We start from the raw sequence: 24,299 nt of genomic DNA on the forward strand, positions 1-24,299 counted from the left end.
CGCGTTGAGAAAAGCAACTTACATTCTTCCATCAATCTTAAGACACAGGTCCTGTCTTACCATAGCTTTTTTAAATGACAGAAGAAACTATACAAGCTATAGAAAATAATTCTTACAATCTGTGGGTTCCTTTATTGGCAAACTGGACAAAATTGGGCCATATAATGTCGGCTATGCCCTACTACAATGCCTCAGGGGGGAGGACGCTATTCGTATCCATATTTCCTGATTTGTACATTCATTTTTCACCACCATCTAAATAAATATTGCATTTGTGTACACTGTTCAGTCTTCCCATTCAGAATTTTCAGACAGAGTACTTTCCATAAAAACACCCATTTATCTACATTTTCAAAAGTGAATTCATTATTATCTACATAATTTTCTTTCGATTGTTTCTCACTGTTTTCTATTTATAGGTTATTATAGCTTTGTATCGGGAAGTTCTGTAGCGGAAATATTGCGCGACTTTAGTAGGGCAATATTCTTCCGTTAAAGAACAAGTGCATATTTCCTGGCGCAAAGATAATAACCTTTTTTGTTACATACGTATCCACACGTATAAATGTACTGTGAATATTATGAATTTGTTCAATAGGCTAGATAAGACTGATTATACTGAATTAAATTACGTCACGCATCCGATATGAAATTCAGGCGTTAGTGTATGGAAAAAATACTGACGTTTCAATTACCATTGTAATTTAACAGGTTTTTTTTTTAAACTGTTTAACATCAGACTTTATGACAAGCACGCAGTTATCAAAGCCCGCTGGGACTGAGTTGCTTTCATATCTCGTTTCTCAGTGATCTGGTTTGTAAATATATATGGTCTTTCCCTTTTTCTCTTGGTGCTCTGTGTTCTGCAAAGACATTGAGTACATGCATAGGCCTATATATGGTTTGTGATCTTGTTTTTTTAGAAACAAACATTTTTGTGTTTTGCATATCATGATACTTTCTGTTACAACTACATATGTAAGGAATTCACATTTTAAATATTTACACTGTCCTGCAACTTTGGACGATTGCTGGGCTTAACAGTAAGATTTGATGCACTATATATTGGATTATACTCTCTGTTTGTTGTTTGCTCTGAACATTCCAAGTCGCGGTGTCTTACCGTGTTGCCTTATTTGTTTGGGTGGGAGAAGGAATCGGGGTGGGGTGAGGGGCTATATAGGAATAGAAGAGGTACGCCATTTTGCCAAATAAGATACGAAGAATTGACAAGGGATGTCAAACTAAAAGTTTAAAACTGACTTAGAGCAATAAGATAATGATAAATGTTTAGTTTACATTCTAAATTATTAAGCTTCAAGAAGACACAACTTCTTAAAATGGATGTTTTCCATTGCTGATAGTACAATTAATTTACACATTCAGAAAAAAAGTCGTTTCCGGAAAAGAATGGTTTCAATAAGTGACATAGGAGTTCCTTGTATAACAAATGTGCTGTAATGAGTACAAAATATATATCTGACTACAGCATTGAAATTTGTAAAAGACAAACTTATACAAGCCCAAACAAAAATTACTGCTGTTTTCCGTTGCCCGACCAGCCATTCATGTATTAATTACTGAACGCACTGAAGATGGTTACGGCATGTATCGCGTTGTTTTTGTATTTAGGCTTATTCATAGTCGTCAGCAGTAATCAATATAGGTGTCACCTCCAGAAGACTGCTGATGATTAGTAAAAAACTTTGCTGTGACGGGGGTATATTGTGACAGGTTGCCATTCTTATTTCACGTTACTCTTTCTACATCTCCATAATGTCTTTTCATCTCTTGCACGTTTAACAGTTTAACAACAACACTATTTCACTACTACTACTATTGCTACTACTACTGCTGCTGCTGCTGCTGCTACTACTACTACTACTACTACTACTACTGCTACTGCTACTGCTACTGCTACTGCTACTAATTAGGTACCCCTCTGTGCATTATTTCATCATGGGCGGGCACCTGAGTAGAACCACCAACCTTCTGTAAGCCAGCTGGATGGCTGGATGGCGTCCACAGTGAAGAATTCAACGCCCTAAGCGAGGCTCAAACTCACATCGGAGATGGGCAAGTGATTTTGAAGTCAGCGACCTAAACCACTTGACCACGGAGGCCCCTTCAGCTATGTTAAAGACTTTATATACTACTGCTACTTAACTAGTAATATATTCTCTGCAAGTAACAGACAACTTTCCCGTAAGTCAGCTGTGCAGACGTTTTTTCAAATTTTTACAGAGAGCATTGTTTCAGCTAGGTTTCTTGATTGCTATGTTCTTTGCTACATTAAGCTGGATAGACAATGAAGAGCATGTAATAAGGTTCTAGCAATTACCTATCTACTTTTTAAATTTATACCAACCCCTCTTCCGAGTGCTACAGACATTGTCTAAAAGACTGATGTGTCCAGCATCAGTTAAAGCAAAGGTAAGGACACTTAAAAACTGAAGAAAAAGGAAAAGTTTAAAACATAAAATCATTGCTTTCTGGTCCAATACTGGATGGTTGCCACAAGGTCATGGATTATAAATATGGCCAGACGGGTTATTCCGTAATAAAGTCGAATGAGGAAAGAATTTATGGAACTAGTAATCAGATGTGACTTGTCTGAAGCTTAGAGGATGCATTTGCCTATTAATGAATGTAAGAATTAAATAGCAACTAGCTGGAACCGGATTTTGTAAAATATTACAAGACGGTCATCTAGTCGTCTGTTTTCAAGGGACAGTCTGCATAGCTGTAACCCTGAAAATAGGGGAGAAATCAAACGGTGGTGAACCATTTCTATTTTGAGTGTGTTAATCTGCGAGTACAGATGCGATATGGTAGGTGTATATTCAAGCTGGAGACGGACATGGGTTTTGTTTGCAATGATTTTTTCTCGTTCGATAATTGCTGTGATATTCCTCTTGATGAAATCAGATGTTTTGAGGATATCTAGGGACATGTGTATTCCAATTTAGATCTGTAGCTATGTCAATGCACAATTTAGCATTGGAACCCGACTGTGGGGTCAGATTGGGGTTTTATGACTGTGCAGTACCTGGGTTTTTGAAAGGTTAATCTCCAGGACCCAGTTGTTCGAAACTTTAACAGTTGATTAAGCTAACAAGTCAATTAACTTTTAAAGTAATATTTCAACGTTTTACAAAACTTAGAAAAACAAATGTATGACTTAAGGATTATAAACACTAAAACGTCTTTACAGTAAAATTAAAACATCGTACTAATGTTTCCCACCAAGACTAATATTTTGAATCAAATTTAACAGGCGATTAGTTTAACTTATTTTCCATATTTCTAATTCACTGAAATCTGTTGTCATCAGAAGAGCTTACTGCGAGATAATCAACCGTATGAGGCTCTTGTGACCTGATAAAGTGTGTAATATCGTATCTAGAAATATGAATGTACAGTAGCACCCCAAGGACATAGTCTTGCAAAACAGCCAATGTTAAGGTTCATATGTACCTCAGTGAAATGATCACTCTCCAAGACTAGACTAAATTCTGTCGAGCAGAAATGCCTCAGACTATTTGATAACCTATGAGCAGACACCATAACAGTGAAGTTTAAACAGAGATTTGTGGTGAATTAACATTACTGAAGTCAAGCAGGATGGAAATGTTGCTATCAATTCATCCTCTAATTTAATAAGTTAGATCTCAAAGATTTTGTCACAAAAGCAATGCTTTAGATCATATATATACCATGTTCCATTTAGAAATGTGAGAAGAAACATTGGAAGCAACATTGCATAATAAACAGGGTAAATATATAGCCCCCCCCCCCCACACACACACACTCGAGAGCTTTTATTAGAAAAAAAATAAAACAGCTTCCCATGTATTGTTTAAATTTTATTTAGGTACTGCAAGTTTTATTCATACTAGTAGAAGATTGAAACAACAGTAAATAAGCAAACAGAAATTGTTAGAGTAAACAATTTATTTTCCACTTAATGGAAGTTAGTAGACAGTATATGTATATAATTCAACAAAATAACATATTTATTATACAATACATATAAAAGTACATAAAAATTCTAAGTGTGAAGGCCCATGTCTTGGATTCACAATAGAAGACATACTAAGTCTTGTATGTGGGAAATGCATTCTAATAACATACTCACTCTTGTCAAATGTTACTTTGAACCTCTTACATAGGAGCTAACTGCCTGCAACTAGCTTTACTTTGAAATATTATCAAAATGGATAGAAATGTTTAGAACATATCTAAATGAATACATTTACATACAGTTAAAATTACTACTGTTTTATGGGGTGACATTTATATTCCATAATCAATAAAGTCCGGGGATTTTTACATAATTTACAGGCTGTCAAACAGTTTTGTTAATATTAACAGCATAAAACATCTTAAAAGTGCCTCTCAGTTTAAATATTTCTGTAATAAATCTGGAGGTAAGATTTTTTTAAAGTCAGATATATTTTATCACAAGTGTTAATCAATATCTGTTAATAAAGGAAGTAATTTCAGAGGTAAGAAATGTGATTATCACAATGACTGGTACTGTTTGCCAAACAGCCCCAGCAAGATAACCTGGTGGATTTGTAAGTCTAATCAACAAAATAAGGCGATTTTCCAGCTTTAAAGTCTGAGGAGGAACCAAGATAAGTCTCAAATCATTAATTAAGGCATGGCCAGGCACCTGAGAATAACCATCGACCTAACACAAGATGGCTGGTACCTTCCTAACATGATGATCCAAGCAAGACTCAAACCCACAGTGTTGTAGGACAAATATTTTGAAGTCGGAGACCTTATCAGTCGGCAACAAAGGCCACTTAGACTGGCGGGAAAAACACGTCAATTAAATTTTTTCCTCAATCACTTAGCCCTACTACAGCATATACAAAAGGTAAACAAGAGGGCCATGTTGGCCTTGTATCACTCACCTGACTCAACTGGGACATGATTTCTTGTTAGAGAACCTCTACACAATGCTATATGCCAACCACATAAGGTTTAGGCCTTGAGGTTTTAGACAGAAAGCCAAGTGACCTCATGGGTGGGGCCACTTTGACACCAGGGGCAGAATTTTAACAAACTTGGTAGAAGATTACTACAAAATGCTGCAAGCCAAAATTTAATATCTTAAGTTCTGGGCATTGCTGTTTTAGAGAAGAATATTTATAATAAATATAGTCTATTCTGTTTTAAGCAGCCAGCCAGGGGAAACAGACAATTTGGCTGCTTAAACCAGGTGACCACTGATCAGATGGACAGCCACCAAGTGGGATTGGGGTCAAACTGTATGGCTTATAAATTGGACAGTATATATATATTTCAGACTTCTGACCAGTGTTCAATTAAGAATTTAGGCCCGTTTTATTTCCTTCGTTTTAATCTTATCAAATCAAGAAAACCCCAGGCAAGGCTAATTTTGACCTAAGGGACATGATTTGAACAATTTTGGTAAAGGACTATTAAACAATGCTACCTGCAATGAACATCCAGACCAAGTTTCATCAACTTCCATCAAACAGTTTCCGAGATGTCATTTAAGAAAAGTGTGGATGGATGGATGGTAAGTGATCAAAATAGATAACCCTGAGCACTTCAAGGTGAGCTAAAAGCACCACTGTATAAAAACAAAACCACTAGTATTTTCTTTTCAAATGCAGACAGGATGTACAACATCTTCAAACATTAAATATAAAATTGCCTCATTAAAATATCTATTAAGACTTCCGTAACAGATTTAAACACTGACATAAACATAATATCAAAATATCAACAAAATAACACTTTTTACAGAACACAGCTCAAGAACTTTATCAAAAACTATATATAATTATTTAAAAGAAGCTTAAATACACAAAACAAATTTAGAGTGCAGGTCTCTGCACACAACATGATCTTTAACAATAAACCAAAAAAAAATTTAATGGAAAAAAAAAACATACAAAAAAAAAATACAAATTATTTTATATAAATTGTCTGCCTTAGTAAAACAGACATTTAGTATAGGCCCATTGTTACAATTTGTAGCAGAAATTTTCTTTAAGGCAACTTAACTGCATTTTTAGCTGTAAAAATCTAGTCCTCTATACATTTAATGATTTGATATCATGTATTTTACATGTATTTCTAGCCTGGGAAACCGTTGATAATATTTGTGCTTTGTCAGAAGAAATCATACCTAATATTTATGCATTAAAAACATCATGGAGTTTCTGATATTATCAACGCCTGGGGAAATCTGAAGGAGTTTCCATGTTACTACTGATTATCGATTTTCTATAATTAGCCTAATTAACATGTGATCATATTTGCGCTTGTTTGAATCGAAAACGAGGCAATGCTGCCGAAATTTCGACAATTTTCGTAGATCACTAGGTCTGCATTAAAATAACATCTTGATAGCTATGACGCAAATTTAAAGTTTATACTGACATATTTAAAAGTTATTACAACTTGCTGGAAAAGCTATGGGAGGTACAAACTGGTATTTGTCAATGGCTCGGAAATGTTCGGAAACCTTCGGAAGTACACGATTCCGATCTGATTTTTCCATGAGAATTCCGTTTCTATTTTTAGCCATGGATTATTGCTTTCAGAAGTTATCGTTCTTTATTAAACGCCCGCATATTTCGGGTGTAATATAGGTGGCGCTTCGGTCGGAAAACAGGTTTCCCCAGGCTGTCTATTTGCAGGTAGAAAAAAGGTTAGAAATTGTCAGACTGGATTCCCAGGCTAATGTATTTCGTGAGAACTGCCTTAGTTTACCAACTTACTGACAAAAGGAATTTTGTTGAGAAAGATCTTTGTTTAGAACAATGATTTATAAGGAGTAAAATATCCCAGATACTTAAAATGATGAAAGAATCATGTAAGTTGTTTTATAATACTTAATTACTTCTTGTTATTTTCTCCAAATCAGATGAAACTTTGTAAGTGAAAGCATTCATGTTTTTTTACCCAAATTATGAACAAGTTGCCATATGGAGTATCTTATATATTTTAAAAGACCTGAGCTAAACAGATCATCTGTGACAGATGAATTAAAGGTAGGCCCTTTGGTTGTAATCTTTAAGCCCACCAGTGGGAAAAGATTTGCAAGCTCAGCCTGCACAGATAGACTGCACTGTTCACTATTTTCAAATTTCAGTGAACACCCCTTTGAATAATAAGTAGTACTGCCCAAATTGAATGATGGACCAGTCCATTTTAGAAATTTAGCAGGGTAAAGGTTAATGAATGTACAAAAATATATAACAGATTAACAAATGAACAATAATCTCAGCACGTGAATTATCACTGATAAATGTAAATATGCATTGAAAGCTAAAGTATCTTACACGAGTGAACATTTGGAAAGAGTAAAAACTGTAGCACAAAGAGAAATTGGTCCCATTTGTACACCTGAGCATCACAGCCCGCTTAGCTCAGTAGGTAGAGCGTCGGTCTACGGATCGCGAGTTCGATCCTCGGGCGGGGCGTATGTTCTCCGTGACTATTTGATAAACGACATTGTGTCTGAAATCATTAGTCCTCCACCTCTGATTCATGTGGGGAAGTTGGCAGTTACTTGTGGAGAACAGTTTGTACTGGTACAGAATCCAGGAACACTGGTTAGGTTAACTGCCCGCCGTTACATGACTGAAATACTGTTGAAAACGGCGTTAAACCCAAAACAAACAAACAAACACCTGAGCATCAAACCTGTGTAGTCTATATACCTGATGGTCTAACTTTTCTCAGCCTCAATATCATCACAATAAAATACAAAGAACTATCAAAATAAATTAAACATCTAGGTGTGTAAAGAAGAAAAAAAAAAAGATTCCTTTTGTCTTTAACTCTTGATTCTACTTGATGCTAAACAACATTGTATCGTTTGAGTTCAGTTTATTCATTATGATCAATCGTTAAGATGGTCAAAGGCACTCAACTTGCCACTCTGCCAAATAAAACAAAAAAAAGTTTAAAGAACTGGACGGATAGTGCTAAAGTCTAAAGCTAATGTCTTAATTATGCAATCTCAGAAAAACAAAAATTCTGATTAATATTTTACTAATTATTACCTAAAAGCTGGCAAACAACGTAACTGATATATTTGTTAAGTAAATGACATCATTTAGCTTGTATTACGTAACACCAGCTACATGTATACAACATAATCCATGTAAACATAACCTATATTTACATGAGGACAGAGTGTGAAGTAGGAGGGCAGATAGTTAGTCACTTTCAGTTTTCTTTTTTTTTTGGTCCTTTCCTATTTTCTAAAGATGAAATTAATGTGGTAACATAATTTTTTTTTTCTAATTTTCAATTTTCTAGAAACGAATTCGGTAACATATTTACACGGAATTATCAAAATATACACAGACATAACATATTTTGGTGTGTGTTTGTGTATCAAAACAGCAGTAAAAAACTAACGTTCAACCAAAGTAGAATACAGGTGAACTTTTATGAAATTGGTGATTGAATATAATCCTAAAATACTTAAAACTACACAACAGATTTTTTACAGTCATGCTCTCCAAACTGAACAAACTAACCAGGTTAATTCAGAGAAGAAAAACCAATAACTGGGGATTTCTTTCACTATAACAGTCTATCATACATAATCAAATATGAAGTCAAAATAACATTTACATTTTTACAAATGATTGTCAGAGACGACAAATTGGTGGAGAATGAAATGGAAAAACCTCACATAATCATAGAAAATAAAAAACATACAATGTTGAAATAAAAAAAATTGTATATACACCACATTCATCATGTAAACCTTCAAATATTAAACAGCAACAAAATATGAGCTGAAACATTATAACTTAAAGCTATCATTTGGCATCTCGGTACTATCACACTTGTCAAGCAGTCCAAACAAACCGGGTCTTTAAAAATTTCTGGGGGCATTTTTTTGGCAACTGTAAATTAATGGTGTCATATCTAACATGGAAGACAGCAATCTACTTAAAACAATATCAAATACTTAACTGGTATGACATAAGCAACAATACTACGAAATCATGAATATTCATGGGGGACTAATTTTTGTGGATGAGTTAATCCACAAAACTAAATCCCAACACACAAATAAAATTTCCCTTCCTGTAATGTAAAGAAGTTGAAATTCACAAATTCACATCTCCACAAAACAGCTGTCTGAGCAAAAGAAAATACAAAATTTATGCCCACAGAATCAAATGATTATACTGTATAAGCCGCTTTTTGTAAGGTCATGGAATCAAGTTTTAAAGAACTCTTTTTACTTCTTAGGTAAAAATATGCATTCTCCACCTGAACAAAAATAAAGGGTAACATTAGTTTCTATTTTCAATATCAGTTTTTGTCCATCAATATTTGTGTTTTTTTTTGTTTTTGTTTTTTTTTTTTGTATAAAAGATGGAAAATCATATACAAACATTTATGTTCAAATCTGCATCATTTTTCGAACTTTAATAAATACAGTAACTTTCTTCCCAAGAGAATAGCCAGATACCAGTATCTGGCACTGACTACAAGTTTTCAAGTTTCTGCATAATGATATAAAACTCTCGTCTTTTTCCATAAAACATGGTAGCTAAATCGTCCCATATATTCTATTTAAAAATATACCACACAAATGCATCATTGGTATTTAACTACAATACAAAAGCAGAAAAATTTATTATCACAATATTAATTAATAATTTTTGTCACAAGTCAAAAAAGAATATCTTTATGAACACAACTCTTGTGTTCTAGTTCCACATAGTATATGATCTTAAGAATGCCTCAACACAACTGATAATGTCACTTGGAATAACAGATAATCTTCTCAGTGAGTTCGTTATTTTAATAATTCATGACAATCAGTAAATCTCACAACTAAGCAAAATAATATCACCTGCTAAACATTTCTTACTTACCTTAATATCATAATTTTATATATCTAAATAATCATTGTCTGTACAGTCCTAATATTAAATGACATTTAGCTTGCTTTAAAACTGAATTTTTTTTTATCAGAAAGAATATAACGAAGGGAGTTAACGATAATGGAAGCAAGAAAGCCTTTTCATCATGAAGGTATAGGGTACAGCAGACAAATCCTGTCTGCATTTTGTACAGGAAGTTCATGTGTAGTATAGTAGTCAACCATTTCTGGTATTGTCTTAAATGGTGGACTATTCTCCCCTAAAATATATGTTCCGTCTGGCCGACAGGCAATCTTCATGTGCATTGGCTGTCCATTCCAGCCTCTGAAAGATATCAAAATAAATTTAAAGTGACTTGTACTCATATGTAAAGGCTTAAAGTTGTTGAGACACTTTTTTCAAATATACAAAATCAACATTCTGTATAAGTGTCTACATACCTGTCTGTACTTCAATTTCATTTCTCTATGTATGATTTAACAAACAATACTTAATCTTGAGGTCTGTATAAATGTTTATGGTCTGGTCAGTCTCCCCATGTCTTCAATCATTTTGTGAAACTTAATCCCTTAAACAATATTTCAGTTATATTACCTACCACAATAAAAACAACTTATTAAAGGGAAATCTCTTTGACAGTTTGAGTAATATTCAAGACAATAGTGATATAATAAAAACATTAACATTTGACACTGACCTTTGAGCTAGCAGTCTGGGTGTTGCACATAACACATCATCCAATTATGGGTACACTTGTGCAAAGTAATTTTTAAGTACATTTTAGATGACAGATTTATGGACAAGACATGCAAGTGCAGAAAAGTGCAATCTTGTAGTCTATGAAACTAGTCTTCAACTAGTTGAGGACTAATATTAAAACAAGTATAATCTATGCAGATGAAACTAACAAATTCATAATTTTTCAGGCACAATACATACTTGAGAGTAAGGGAGAAGTCTTTTTTACTTGTCTCGCTTCGCCTCACCAGGTAACTGCCTTCCTTAAACACCACTAAGGTTCGTTCAGCTGCTGACCTCTTTACAGCACCATGATAAAAACTGAAGCAAAATTTGTATTTTCTGTTTACTACAACATACAGATAAAATCCTACCAATTTTTCATCAATTTTTTTTTCTGCATGACAAATAGAACAAGAGGGTCATAATGACTCTGGATCGCTCACCTGAGGGATATGAGCTACATGTTACAAATGTCAACATTAGGTCAAATTCATGGTCACTTAAAAGTCCGTTTTAAGATTTGTGTGCAAAACTGTATATGTCATCCAAATTTCAAGGCTGTATCTTAAAAAACAAGAAAGTATGTCAGTAGGTCAAGGTCACAGTCAAGTGTCCCCTTAATTACTTGGGGTCATCAGGTAATTATAATTAAATAGTCTAGGAAATATGATCAGATAATATTTGAAGCATTTTTTCCTATATAACTCATATAATGAGTGACCCCCGGGGTGGGGCCTCTTTTCACCCCAGGGGCATAACTTGAACAATCTTGTTAGAGATGCTACATACCAAATATCAAAGGCCTAGGCCTTGAACTTTCTGACAAGAAGATTTTTAAAGATTTTTCCTATATAAGTCTATGTAGAACTTGGGACCCCCTGGGCAGGGACTCTTTTTCACCCCAGGGGCATAATTTGAACAGTTTTGGTAGAGAACCACTAGGCAATGCAACATACCAAATATCAAATTTCCTAATAAATCTATGTAAAACTCGGGACCCCCTGGGTGGGGCCTCTTTTCAACCCAGGGTAATAATTTGAATAACCTTACAGGGTTCTCGGAAACGCCGAAATCGGCATCCCTGTACGCATAATTGGTCCCGGTATACGCGTGTTTATTGCAGCTTGGGAGTCCCCGGACACACGTTTCTACTGTGAGACGCAGTGAAAATTAATTGATTACATAAATTGTGAATACACAAGCTTCGACTAGAGAGCAAAATATGTGGGCGGAGTTACTCGCTTGTCACCGATAGCCGCGTATAGCCAATCAGCATTGCCCGTTTCCACTTCACCGCGAGACAGATCAACTCGAATACATGTGATTGTCGGTGTGATTGCACAGGTGACAATTTCTAATTGTTAACGACGGATTACGTAGTGTTCGAAGTAACTCCAATTGTTTTCTCACGTACTAATTACCAATTTTAAAGAACTTTTTAGAATTTTTTTTTTAAAAAGTGATAATTAGGCTTAATTATGAATGTGCGAGTAATTTTAAGATGCCGTCGATGTCGGTCTTAGTAACGTGATTATTTTTCTACAAAATCGCTGATGTTATTTGAGGAAGCATTTATAAATATGTTGATCATAGACATACTGTGCATTCTTGTATTTTAGACCGGATGTTTTAACATTGTGCTCTTAATGAGTATTAAAATAAAAGTAGTAATTGTTTTTATATTTTCTTTTCACTGTATGTTTATATACGTTTCCATTCTGAAATAGAAAGGTAAACAAAAAATTATCAGGAGCGATTTTTGGCCAACTTGATATTTTCACAAGGGGGAGTTTGTCCAACTTGATAACTTCACTGGGGGATTTTGTCCAGGAAGATCAGAAACAGCAGGGATGTGGGGGTGGGGGGAGGGGGCTGTTGTCCAGGGGTGATTTTTTCCTAAATTAATTTTTGACTACATGTGACCTATTTTATCTTTACGTTTTTACCACACCTTAACAATATTTGGGTGAAGAATTGTGTTTACAAAATGTCTGTCGGTCTACACTTAATTTGACAGTACAATAGAGGCCTGTGTTTTGACGAAACGTTTAAGTCTGTCTGTCAGTCTAGTCAGTAGTTGGGACTGCAACTTTTTCAGCTTTGGGAGTCCCAGGACTGCAACTTGAAATTGCTAGAACCCTGAATTATCTTGGTAGAGGACCATAAGACAATGCTACATACCAAATATCAAAGGCCTAGGTCTTGTGGTTTCAGACAAGAAGATTTGTACAGTTCATACAGATTTCAAGCAACAAAATTCAAGGACTTTTCAAGGTAAAATTGCCATTTTTCCTTTTGCTATCATATTAGTAATTAATATTTTTGTTAGAGCTGTTGAACTTCCAACCATCTCTGAGACCAGTGAAGGGGGCGGGATAACCATATAGGTGACATTTGGGTCAGGGATAGGTGCAAGTTCATTCACAATGTTGTTACTACTATCTTCCTTCTTAACACTCACAATACCACACTTTGCCAAAGATGACAATGGCAATAAAGTCTCATTTCTTTTGTGCATCGTTTACTTTGCATGCGATGCTAGGGCACTTTCTCCCATGTGCGCTAAATCAATAGTCTTCATACATCAATTACAATATCCCTTCTGCGGATGCTGTACAGACTTAACCCATTTGTATTCCTCCATCAACGTCCGCTGTAATGAGCACAAGTCCTTCCCCGGTTTTCCATTTTCCTCATATTTCAATAACTGCCATGGACGCTACCATTTTTGCTCGCATACTGATGACGTCAAATGCAACAAACTCTCACTCGCCCCTAATTAGTATGTACTATTCACATTCGTACTCAAACATTCAAATTTTTTAATCACACGAAAAAGAGCGCTTCTGTTTTATATTTTTTTATTAAAAATATGGAATTTTGACCAGTGTGCAATAGATTTTCAAGGCTGTTTGCAGAAAATCAAGGGTTTTTCATGAAATTCAAGCACCAATTTTGCATTTTTTCAAGGCAAGACTGCATTCAAGTACTTTTCAAGGTTGAAACCAAATTCAAGGACTTTTCAAGGCCTGTGTGAACCCTGGACTTTTTAAAGATTTTTTCCTATATATGTCTACATAAAATTTGGGACCTCCTTTCACCCCGAGGACATAATTTGAACAATTTTCATAAAGGACCATAAGATGATGTCACAAGCCAAATATCAAGGCTCTACGCCTTGAGATTTTGGACAAGAAAATTTTTTTTAAGTTTTTCCTTTCAGTTGTCATGGCAACCAGTTCTGTGTAGAATTTAATTCGTTAAAAAAATTTTGAAAGGGAGCCACCCAAGGATCATTTCTGTGAAGTTTGGTGTAAATCTGCTCAGTGTTTTTCAAGACCTTTTTTATGAAAATATTGACGAAATACGCATGACGGACGTTGAGCGGTCACAATAGCTCACCATGAGCCTTCGGCTTAGGTGAGCTAATCAATAGTAACTGGATGTCCTGGTTCCCAAACCCCTGTCACTGTACCATCACAATTGTCATGTTATTTGTTGATAATTCAATACTAAGTAAGCTATTATAATCTTATTACCTTGGGCTTGGGTTGTGTGTGTGTGTGTGTTCGGGTTTAACGTCTTTTTCAACAATTTTTCAGTCATATAAACGACGGTGTCTACTTGCAGCAGTGAGCACAATGCCCAACTTTAAAGTGCTGCTTTGCTGGAATATCTGGGGCCAGGAAGGGAATGTGGTGGGTAAACCTCTAATAAAACCTCAGGCGCAAAACTCCATGTGCTGAACAACATTCCTATCAACTTTTTTTCATGCCTACAGGTCAAATACTTTTTGAGCAATATGTAGTAACTTTTAGGCCCTTTTGCATTCATGTGTATCTGCATATATGACTATGTCATGGGCCATAACTCTGGTCTTTGGGTTGTGAAATTGTAAAGAAAACCCAAGGTGCACAATTTCACATAAGGAATGGTAATGGTGTTCCCATCTAAGTCAAATACCTTATGAGACATGTATGACACAAACTTTTAACGTCTTTATGAATATTTTTTAATGTTAAGGACCATAACACTGGTCTGGCTTAGTGAAATCTCTTTTTAAACTGCAGGTGCAAAATTTTACATGCTGAATAACAATTTTATGATTTTTCCATGAAACTAGGTAAAGTACTTTTTGAGATACCTACAACACTATTTTTAGGCCCATTACGTATATTTCTGACAAGGGTCATAACTCTTGACTCCCAAACAAAACTTAGAATCTGACAATGAATCGTTTTCCTGTAAATTTCATGACTCTAGGTCAAATATGGTACTTTATGATTTAACAAACTTTTAAGACGTTTATGCATTTTTTTATCAAGTGAAGGGCTGTAACTCTGCTTTGGCTGAGTGAAATCTGAAACAAAAGCCAAGAATACGACACAAACATTCCATTTTACTCCTAAAATAAATACTAAATTGATGTTTTCCTACTGTCACAATTCAATTCCAGCAAAAGCACCAGTTAGTCGGTAAAGACCATGACATATGGTTGAAATATTTGAAAATCCTGGTAAATTTTTGCTCTGTGTCTGAATTTATTATCTAAACACAATACAGACTAATGAAAGACACGGTAAAACCACACAATCAGATATACTGGTATTCTACATGATTTCAAATAGTAAGTACCTTTGTTCGTCCAATGGTAAAGATTTGTCTATTTTTTCAGCAAGAGCACCCAATGACCTGCAGCTATCTGACCTCATTATACGATCTGGTTCGGTTTTACGGACTGAAATTTGAATAAAGAAAGCGTACATCAAATCAGTGTGATGCGAGGATGAAAGATGAAAGAGCTAATGCATACTCAACTTGATTTTTTTAAGAAACCCTAAAACAACTTCTTAACATTACTTTCAGCAACAAGAGTTGGTCATAATACAGCACTCTGGAATGTCTGGAATAACTTCCATGTCAAACATGGCTCATAACTTGGAAAGATTTATGTAACTGTGTTATTTGATAACAAACTAAAATTTTGATATGGCAATGTGAACACTTCAACAATTCTTGAAGCAAACTAAGGACCATAATTTTAAATTAACTCCAACCAAGATTTTCTAACTCTGTTATGACTTAATGATGCATGACAGCGATATCGTGTGATGTTTCTATCCAAAACAATTAGGTAGTTTTTACTGAGATGCAGCTTAATAGGTAACTGTACACAAAATTTTAACCAAACTTTCTAAGTTGAAAAGAGGGCCATAATCTGAATTAAATTAAATCAACATTTATCTAACTTGATTATTTCAGTGGATGCATTACATAAAGTTTATACAATAAACATATGTATAGTGTTTTTCTTCTGATATAGCTTGACAGATTGTTGCTTAAAAAAAACTTTAATGTTATGATTTTTGGTCAACATACTTGACCCTTATGATGATATACAAGTGTGCATAGTTTCAAAGCTATAGTTCAAAGAGTTTTTGAGACAAAGTGGACCTAAACAAAAATATCAACAAACGCCGACGATCAAGTGATGACAATACCTCATAGATTTTTTGAATATATCAGACGAGCTAAAAATAACAACAAGAGGGCCATGAAGGCCCTGTATCGCTTACCTGACCTATTGACCTAAAGATCATTAAGATTAACATTCTGACCAAGTTTCATTAAGATATGGTCATAAATGTGGCCTCTAAAGTGTTAAATAGCTATTCCTTTGATTTGACCCCGTGACCTAGCTTTTGACCCAACATGACCCAGATTCTAACTTGTCCTAAAGATCATCAAGTTTAACATTCTGACTAAGTTTCATAGAGATACAGTCATAAATATGGCCTCTATGGTGTCAACCAGCTTTTCTTTTGATTTGACCTAGTGACCTAGTTTTTGACCCCACCTGACCCAGATTTAAACTTGACCTAAAGATCATTAAGATTAACATTCTGACCAAGTTTCATTAAGATATGGTCATAAATGTGGCCTCTAAAGTGTAAAATAGCTTTTCCTTTGATTTGACCTGGTGACCTAGTTTTTGACCCGACATGACCCAGATTCGAACTTGTCCTAAAGATCATCAAGTTTAACATTCTGACTAAGTTTCATGAAGATACAGTCATAAATATGGCCCCTTTAGGGGGTAACAAGCTTTTCCTTTGATTTGACCTAGTGACCTAGCTTTTGAATCCACCTGACCCAGATTTAAACTTGACCTAAATATCATCAAGTTTAACATTCTGACTAAGTTTCATTAAGATAAGGTAATAAATGTGGCCTCTACATTTGACCTGGTGACCTAGTTTTTCTTCCCAAATGACCCAGATTCAAACTGGACCTTAAGATTATCAATATTAACAATCTGACCAAGTTTCATGAAGATACAGTCATAAATGCGGCCTCTACAGTGTTAACAAGCTTTTCCTTTGATTTGACCTGGTGACCTAGTTTTTGACCCCAGATGACCCAATATCGAACTCGTCCAAGATTTTATTGAGGGTAACATCCTGACCAAGTTTCATTAAGATTGGGCCAAAATTGTGACCTCTAGAGTGTTAACAAGCTTTTCCTTTGATTTGACCTGGTGACCTAGTTTTTGACCCCAGATGACCTAATATCGAACTCGTCCAAGATTTTATTGAGGGTAACATTCTGACCAAGTTTCATTAAGATTGGGCCAAAATTGTGACCTCTAGAGTGTTAACAAGCTTTTCCTTTGATTTGACCTGGTGACCTGGTTTTTGACCCCAGATGACCCAATATCGAACTCGTCCAAGATTTTATTGAGGGTAACATTCTGACCAAGTTTCATTAAGATTGGGCCAAAAATGTGACCTCTAGAGTGTTAACAGTCAAATAGTTGATGACGGACATACGGACGGACGACGGACACAGGGCGATCACTAAAGCTCACCTTTGAGCACTTGGTGCTCAGGTGAGCTAAAAATGAACACATTTTTATTATCTGATGACTCTTCAATATGGAGTCTGCCACTGGTACCCAAAATGGCATCAAAACTGTATTAACCTGAAAGTTTGAAGTTGTTCAAAGATTTTTTGAGCAGAAGGATCATATAAATCTTGGATTAAATATAATTTGCATCGTGCCTCAAAAACAGGATGAACTCATTTTGATATAAACTAAAAATTTACACTGAACTTATCTTACAATGTAAAAAAAACAAAACAGTATAAAATCTTACAAGTTGGAGACAAGCCTGAGAATGGTTGTGACCCACTGTCTCCTGTTGTGGCAGTCTCATCTTCTCTAACCTGTCCCTGGCTCGTCCTTTGTTTACGAGCCTGTAACAATTTCTCCTCAAATTCCCTTTGCTTCTCTGGTAAATCCCATGCATCTTCATAATTTGCCTGAATATTTGGTCGTCTATGCTGCTCTGGAGCTGGCTGGTTAGGCCTTTGACTTGGCTTGCCTGCCCACGCAGCTTCATATACCTCAGAAACTCCAGTCTTGTTCACTGATACTTTATCCGTGTTAAGTTTATTTCCAGACTGGCCAACACTTATATTTGAAGTTCCGTTATTTGCCTGATCAAATGATTTTCTTGAGTCATGTTTTCTTTCTGCCCTGCTCATTAAACGGTCAAACTTTTTTTGACCTTCTTCGGAATCCCAGGGTTCTTCGTAATTTGCTGGCAAATCTTGGTAAACATTGGGCGATGTTTTATTCATAGCTAAATTTGAAGTAAATACTTCATCAGAAACGTTTGAGCACTTCCGCTGTGGTGACGACTCCGCCGATATGTAATGTTCAGTACCACTATCAGTACTATTTAGCGGCATAACACGTTTCGACCATGACTGCACATGATCATATCTTTCTTCTAACTGTTTTGGATCAGAAATGTTAGCACTATTCAGTCTGTTTGTGACATCATTTAAATGATTGTAATGATCACTTGTAGTGCCTGCAAGAAACAACATTACAGAATACAGACTAACAGATAAAACGCAAGTTCAATTCCAGCCACTATGTAAGGCCATCAATATGTACACAACTAAACCTGTATAGTCTCCTCTATTAGGCAGCCACCTGTCTTAAGCACTATTTATAAAGGAACTAACCCACACATTTTAGGCAAAAATATTTTTTTCAAAAAATCCATAAAGAGTGAGTATGAGTACACTGGAAGTGACCAGTGGTACAAACTTATTGACAAAAGATTTTTGCAAGATATTCTTATAAATAACCAAATATATTGTGCAGAAAGTAGTAAACCATTGCAATGCTTTTGAAATGATGCAGAAAATCTACTGACATTTTAACCAATAACTTATTTCCACCCACTTATCATTTTTCAGTGTCATATATACGTTCTATGCCAAACTTGACAAAGAATAAACATGTTGAAAAATTTCACCCAAACTATAGGCGAGTCAAGAGAAGTCAATTTGTCATGAAATTTATCTGTGATAAATACAGTCGACATCGTACTTGCGACCACGTCTATTAAGCGATTTTTGTATTAAACGACCAGTCAAAATCCCTCCTGAATGTTTTCAGTATATATATTCATTCCATTAAACGACTTTTTTATTAAACGACTAGCGACCACATTAATGTAGTCCCAACAGGTAAAATATTCGACAAAAGTATCTATTAAGCGACCGGGTACCAAAATTCTACTTGGCATTTCTTCATCTGTGTTATTAGCGAGTACGTTTTGCACGTGACTGAATGCAATTAACCTTTGTATCATTCAAACTAACAAACAATCTAGCTATAATTTTCACGGTGTGTGGACTTGAAAAAGTGTTCACGATGTTAAAACAGATTTTAAAACCATACATGTATGTTCATAATAAATACAGTTACATTAACTGTTACAAATAACTTTCCTTTTCATCTGACTGAAATTCATTAAGAGACCATTCCATTAAGAGACCACTTCTTAGCAGTCCCTTAGGTGGTCTCTTAATACAATGTTGACTGTATACAGTTATACAACAACCTGACAAAGAACAATGAACTCAGTAGTGGCTGTTTTATACAGGTTCAACTGTGCTTACAAATTTAACAGTTACTGTCAATATCAATTATGTTATCTAAATACAATGTAAAACAACTGTTGCTTGATATGCTGGACTTTAGACATGTGACTAAGACCAGTAATTGTCTTGTTTTATCCCGGTATTTACTGCAAATTTCAAGTTAAACATCATTCTGCTTGGATAAATTTCAGTTTCGTATACAGCCAAATCATTACTATCTATGGGGGACTTATTTTCATGGATTTCATGGGTGAATTAATCCACAAAATTAAATCCCAAAAAATAAGACCCCTTTTCATTTATATCTAAAAAGTTTAATCAACAAATTAATATCCCATCGAAATATTTATTTTGAACAAAACCAGGAACTTTCGCGCCGTCAAAATTGGAGTATTTCTCTATTAAATCAAAATAACACCTGGAATATCCAGTTATAGAGGACTAGTCTAGAATTTATATATTACAACCATCTGACTATAACCCAAGTAACTTTAAAAGGTAAAATTTCCTACTGAATAATGACATGTTTAATGGAGAACATTAGAATTGTAAACAGTTGTGCTTACCCCTTTTGTCAGGAGGTGCAGATTCTCTCAATCCTGTTACATCTTTGGCTAATTCATAAATTCCACCTGGATCAGGCTGAACAATAGGTGCATTCTGTCTTTTCCCTGAAATATAGTTTGATATTTCTAGCCAGTTAATTACATGAAGAAGCCTTAAGTAAAACTAGTTCATACTTGCACATATACATATATAACTTCCAGGGTTCTCGCCAGGCTATTATCGCCTGTCGCGCGCGACATGCCTTCAGACTTTGAGTTGTATATTTGACATCCCTTATTTCCCCCGTCATCCCTTAATTGCCGAAGCGACATGTCATAAAATCATCAATAAACACCCCGATTAATCCGATAGCGTATTCGAAAAGCTTCCACGTGCTACCCGATAGTTTAGGTAAAGCGATGCGAGTTAAGATAACCGATAAACCAATGACAGCTTCCTATATGTGGAACGTGTGACGTAAATTTCATCGTAGCTCCGCCTTTAAATCCTTTGACAGGCGGCATCTTGGGATGTGTACATGAAAATGACTGTTTTCGCAAGTTTTTAGTTTATACATGTCATTAGATATAATGACAGATGATTCTACAATTATCGTCCGAATGTTTTTCGCAATCAAGGAAAGACAATGTAAGGAATTAAGTCAAAAATTGTGCAACACGGTAAAATGCTTTTGAACAATTATCGCCGTAATATTAATGTTTTTCACATGTATGAAATGTGTTTTCTCGGGCGGAATATCGAAAAGACAATGCAAGAATTAATGTTTTCTGTCGTCACTTTCAAAATACACTTGTAGAGAAAAGTTTGAAATACCCTTCGTGCATTATATCAACACGAACGGACACTTTGGTAGAACCACCGACCTTCCGTAAGCCAGCTGGATGGCTATCTCACATGAAGAATTCAACGCCCCGAGTGAGGCTCGAACCCACATCGATGAGGGGCAAGTGATTTGAAGCCAGCGACCTTAACCACTCGGCCACGGTCACAATTTCAAAATCCCTCCCAGCCACGCCAAATGGCCATTGATCCAAAATGGAAACCAGCGTTTCCCTGGATGACAGTATGTACAACAAACAGTTGACATTTTCAAAAACTTAAAATAGATAAGTTTTCAGCAAATAAACTCCGCAGAAATAGAAGACATAAACTTTAAAATACAAATAGATCTGTGTGCAGCGCTAAAATTGTGTTGTACAATAAATAGTAAATGAACATTTTTAGCAACTTAAAATTGATGAACTTTTAATTGTCATTCAGCAAATAACTCCATAGGATTTTTATGACCTAATATCTTTTCTTGTTGTACATGTAAATGATGCTTATTAATCACTGAAAATAACACTATGTTTTTCACTCTAAAATGCACCAGAATGCACCAAAAAGAGTTGTAGTAACACAAAATTTTCTAGGGTGACCCCCATACCCCCCATGCAGGAGGGGACACCCCTCCCGCACCCACCCCTTTGCTCGTCAGAAAATATCCTTCTGCAATATGCCTTCAGAAAATCCTGGCTAGAACCCTGACTTCATCTGATGCAATGAGTATTATTTTATTTATTGGTGAAAACATATTCAAAGCTTTGTAAAATTTACCAAATCAAGAGATTGTTTTTCATGAGAAACATAAGTCTCCCACCACTTACCACACAGAAATTGTAAAATGCCACAAATTAAGGGCCATCACTCCCAAGGAAAATCACTGAACAATAACATTCCAACTATATATACAGATAAGCTTGTCTCGTTTGAAGTTTGGTAGAATTTCAACCAGTGGTATCAGATCAAAGAACTTGACAAATTAAGGGTCATGTTTATAATCACTGGTGTAGTGTGGTGAAATTCAGCCTAACTGTAATAGTATACAGCAAGTATACTAGTGTAAACATCATAAAATCTGATGAATCAAGGGACATAACACCACTGAAAATCATCAAACCAGAAAATGCGAAAAATATGCACAGTGAGACTTTGCACTTCTCATTCCTGTAAGGTCTGGTTGAAATCTGCCCAGTAATAGAAGTGAAGTGGCCAAAACTTCATAAAGGGCCTTAACTCTGCCAACAAAGATCAAACTGGAAAACAGTGACAATATAAACAACTAGGCTTGGCAACGATCACTCTTGTGAAGTTTGGAGTAAATCCGTGCAGTGGTGTCGCAAGAGTTGCATGGACAAACTTTGTGACAGACTGAAGCACTAAATCAATACGCCTCCACCACTATATGTGGAAGAAGTAAGTATTTTTATTTGGTTGTCTGCCGACTTTTTAGGTGAATTTTAAGAATTTGTTATTTTATTGCTTCCAACTTTAAATATACAATGATCAAAATTTTTCTAAGATCAAACCATCTTGCATTTGAAACCACAGTTTCATTATATACATGTACTGTGAAATCACATAATAGAATTTTTTTTTGTTCATTGGGAATTACTTCTGTGGATTGACTCAACCATGAAACCTGATGAAAACTAGGCCATCATGATTAGAAATGATGTCAAAGTATGTGTACATGTAGAAAAATTTGTTACCTGCTGATTGGTAGGGTTCTATATAATCCTGAGTGGATCCGGAACTTGACAGTCTATCCTGTGGCTGTGAGTAATCGTCTCTCAAAGACACTGACCTCTGTTAAAAGATACAGTCACCAGTACTGTGAAATCATTTTTATTCGCGTAGGACGAATTTTCGCATATTTCATGCTAGGACCGATGCGCGAATTTAAGACCGCGCTATTACTACTTTCTGATTTTATTTCTTCATTTCTAAAATTGAAAATGCGCGCTTTTAAGCCCGCGCGAAACAGTCCTTTTTTAGTTTTGCGCGAAATTTCATGCCAGCGAATTTAAATGATTTCACACAATATAGTTATCTTCAAGAAACACAGACTAACAGAATATACAACCTGTTGCAGAACAAGACTCAAAATATTGTTATGGAAATTTTAGTATAAAACTCTCTCAACTAGATGTACATGAACAGGATATAGACAATAGATTTAAGTTCATATTACACATAATTATAAATATATAACCAGCTGTTCTCCATAAAGACCTAAGATTATGCGAAGACTACAGAAATGTATGCTAATTAGTTACATACAGAGTTTCTCTGTATGTATAATGGTATACAAAAACCTATTCCTATAATTATACATACTGTACAAAAACAAATCTCTCCTTTTATGACATTTTGGTGTCAAATTATTGTCAGCGTAAGAACAGATTCAAAACTAGGTTAAGTAAATATACCTGTTTAAACATTGTTTTTTTTAAAGAAAAAAAAAATCCAATGAAAAAATCTGTTAACTTTTCCCCCAAACTAAATGTACAAAATCTATTTACTTTATATTTATTCATGCACTTATGATACATAATAATGACCAATTTCAAAATAGTTGTATTTAATGGAAGAAAAATCTAAGACTATCATACATCTGTATGTAATTACACTATTCTTGCAGCAAAAAGTAAAAAAAAAAAACAGTGTTATATTATCATCCGGTTTCAGAACAAGACACCAGCATTTCACAAACATAACACTTACAAATTATTCATCGTCACATTGAAGGTCAGGTTGTAAATAAATGTACTCGCATAACATTGTATTTTGTCTCATTAAAATCCTGGTCAGTAACTTAATTACTTCCTGTTGTTTTTTTTTTTATTGAAATGGTACATTCCCCAATCATTACTCAAATATTATCTTCGCTAAAAATCATTTTAATGTCTTTTATAAACATGAATACCTGTATTATACTAAAGCTATTTTATGTTTTTCCTTATCTTTAAATTGCTGTCATATTTCAGCAGAGCAATAAAACTGTCACAAAATTGTCAGTCCTTTATACAGGTCAAGTGTAATGCATGCCCCTTTCATAATTTAAAACAAATTTTATTTCCATGGCAACTGAATTTCAAAATGTTCCCAGATTTTTTTTTTTTAACTTTTAACTGTTCACCATTAAGTCCTTTTTTTTTTTTTTTTTTTTTTTAAACTAGGTATTTATTTGGTAAACTAGGTATACTAATTGCATGTTTTTTTTATAAGGAAAATCATATCAATGCTTTAACCAGCAAGAAGTACTTACCAAGATTATTGTAATGTTAACAGTGACCT

At 35.0% G+C, this 24,299-nt stretch overlaps 1 protein-coding gene across 4 annotated transcripts in view; it reads right to left on the minus strand.

Annotated features, from left to right (window-relative positions):
- Positions 1-3,853: 3,853 nt before the first annotated feature.
- The window catches only part of LOC123566315 (uncharacterized), a 34,237-nt gene continuing 13,791 nt past the window's right edge, over positions 3,854-24,299 (minus strand). For 2 of the 4 annotated variants that reach the window (XR_008372066.1, XR_008372067.1), the window contains 7 exons: positions 22,712-22,808; positions 20,180-20,284; positions 17,807-18,529; positions 15,285-15,387; positions 10,848-10,967; positions 7,683-10,232; positions 3,854-7,395 (listed from right to left, as the gene is read on the minus strand). Coding sequence is in view for 1 of the 4 variants with exons in the window: in XM_045360285.2 (XP_045216220.2) it covers positions 10,052-10,232; positions 10,848-10,967; positions 15,285-15,387; positions 17,807-18,529; positions 20,180-20,284; positions 22,712-22,808 (1,329 nt within the window). In the remaining 3 variants the exon portion in view is untranslated. Of the gene's footprint in view, positions 10,233-10,847; positions 10,968-15,284; positions 15,388-17,806; positions 18,530-20,179; positions 20,285-22,711; positions 22,809-23,431; positions 23,689-24,299 lie in introns of those variants that run through there. The other 2 variants (XR_008372068.1, XM_045360285.2) reach the window with 2 other exon arrangements.

Source organism: Mercenaria mercenaria, chromosome 8 (genome assembly GCF_021730395.1).
Source record: "Mercenaria mercenaria strain notata chromosome 8, MADL_Memer_1, whole genome shotgun sequence".
Classification (NCBI taxonomy): Eukaryota; Metazoa; Mollusca; class Bivalvia; order Venerida; family Veneridae; genus Mercenaria; species Mercenaria mercenaria.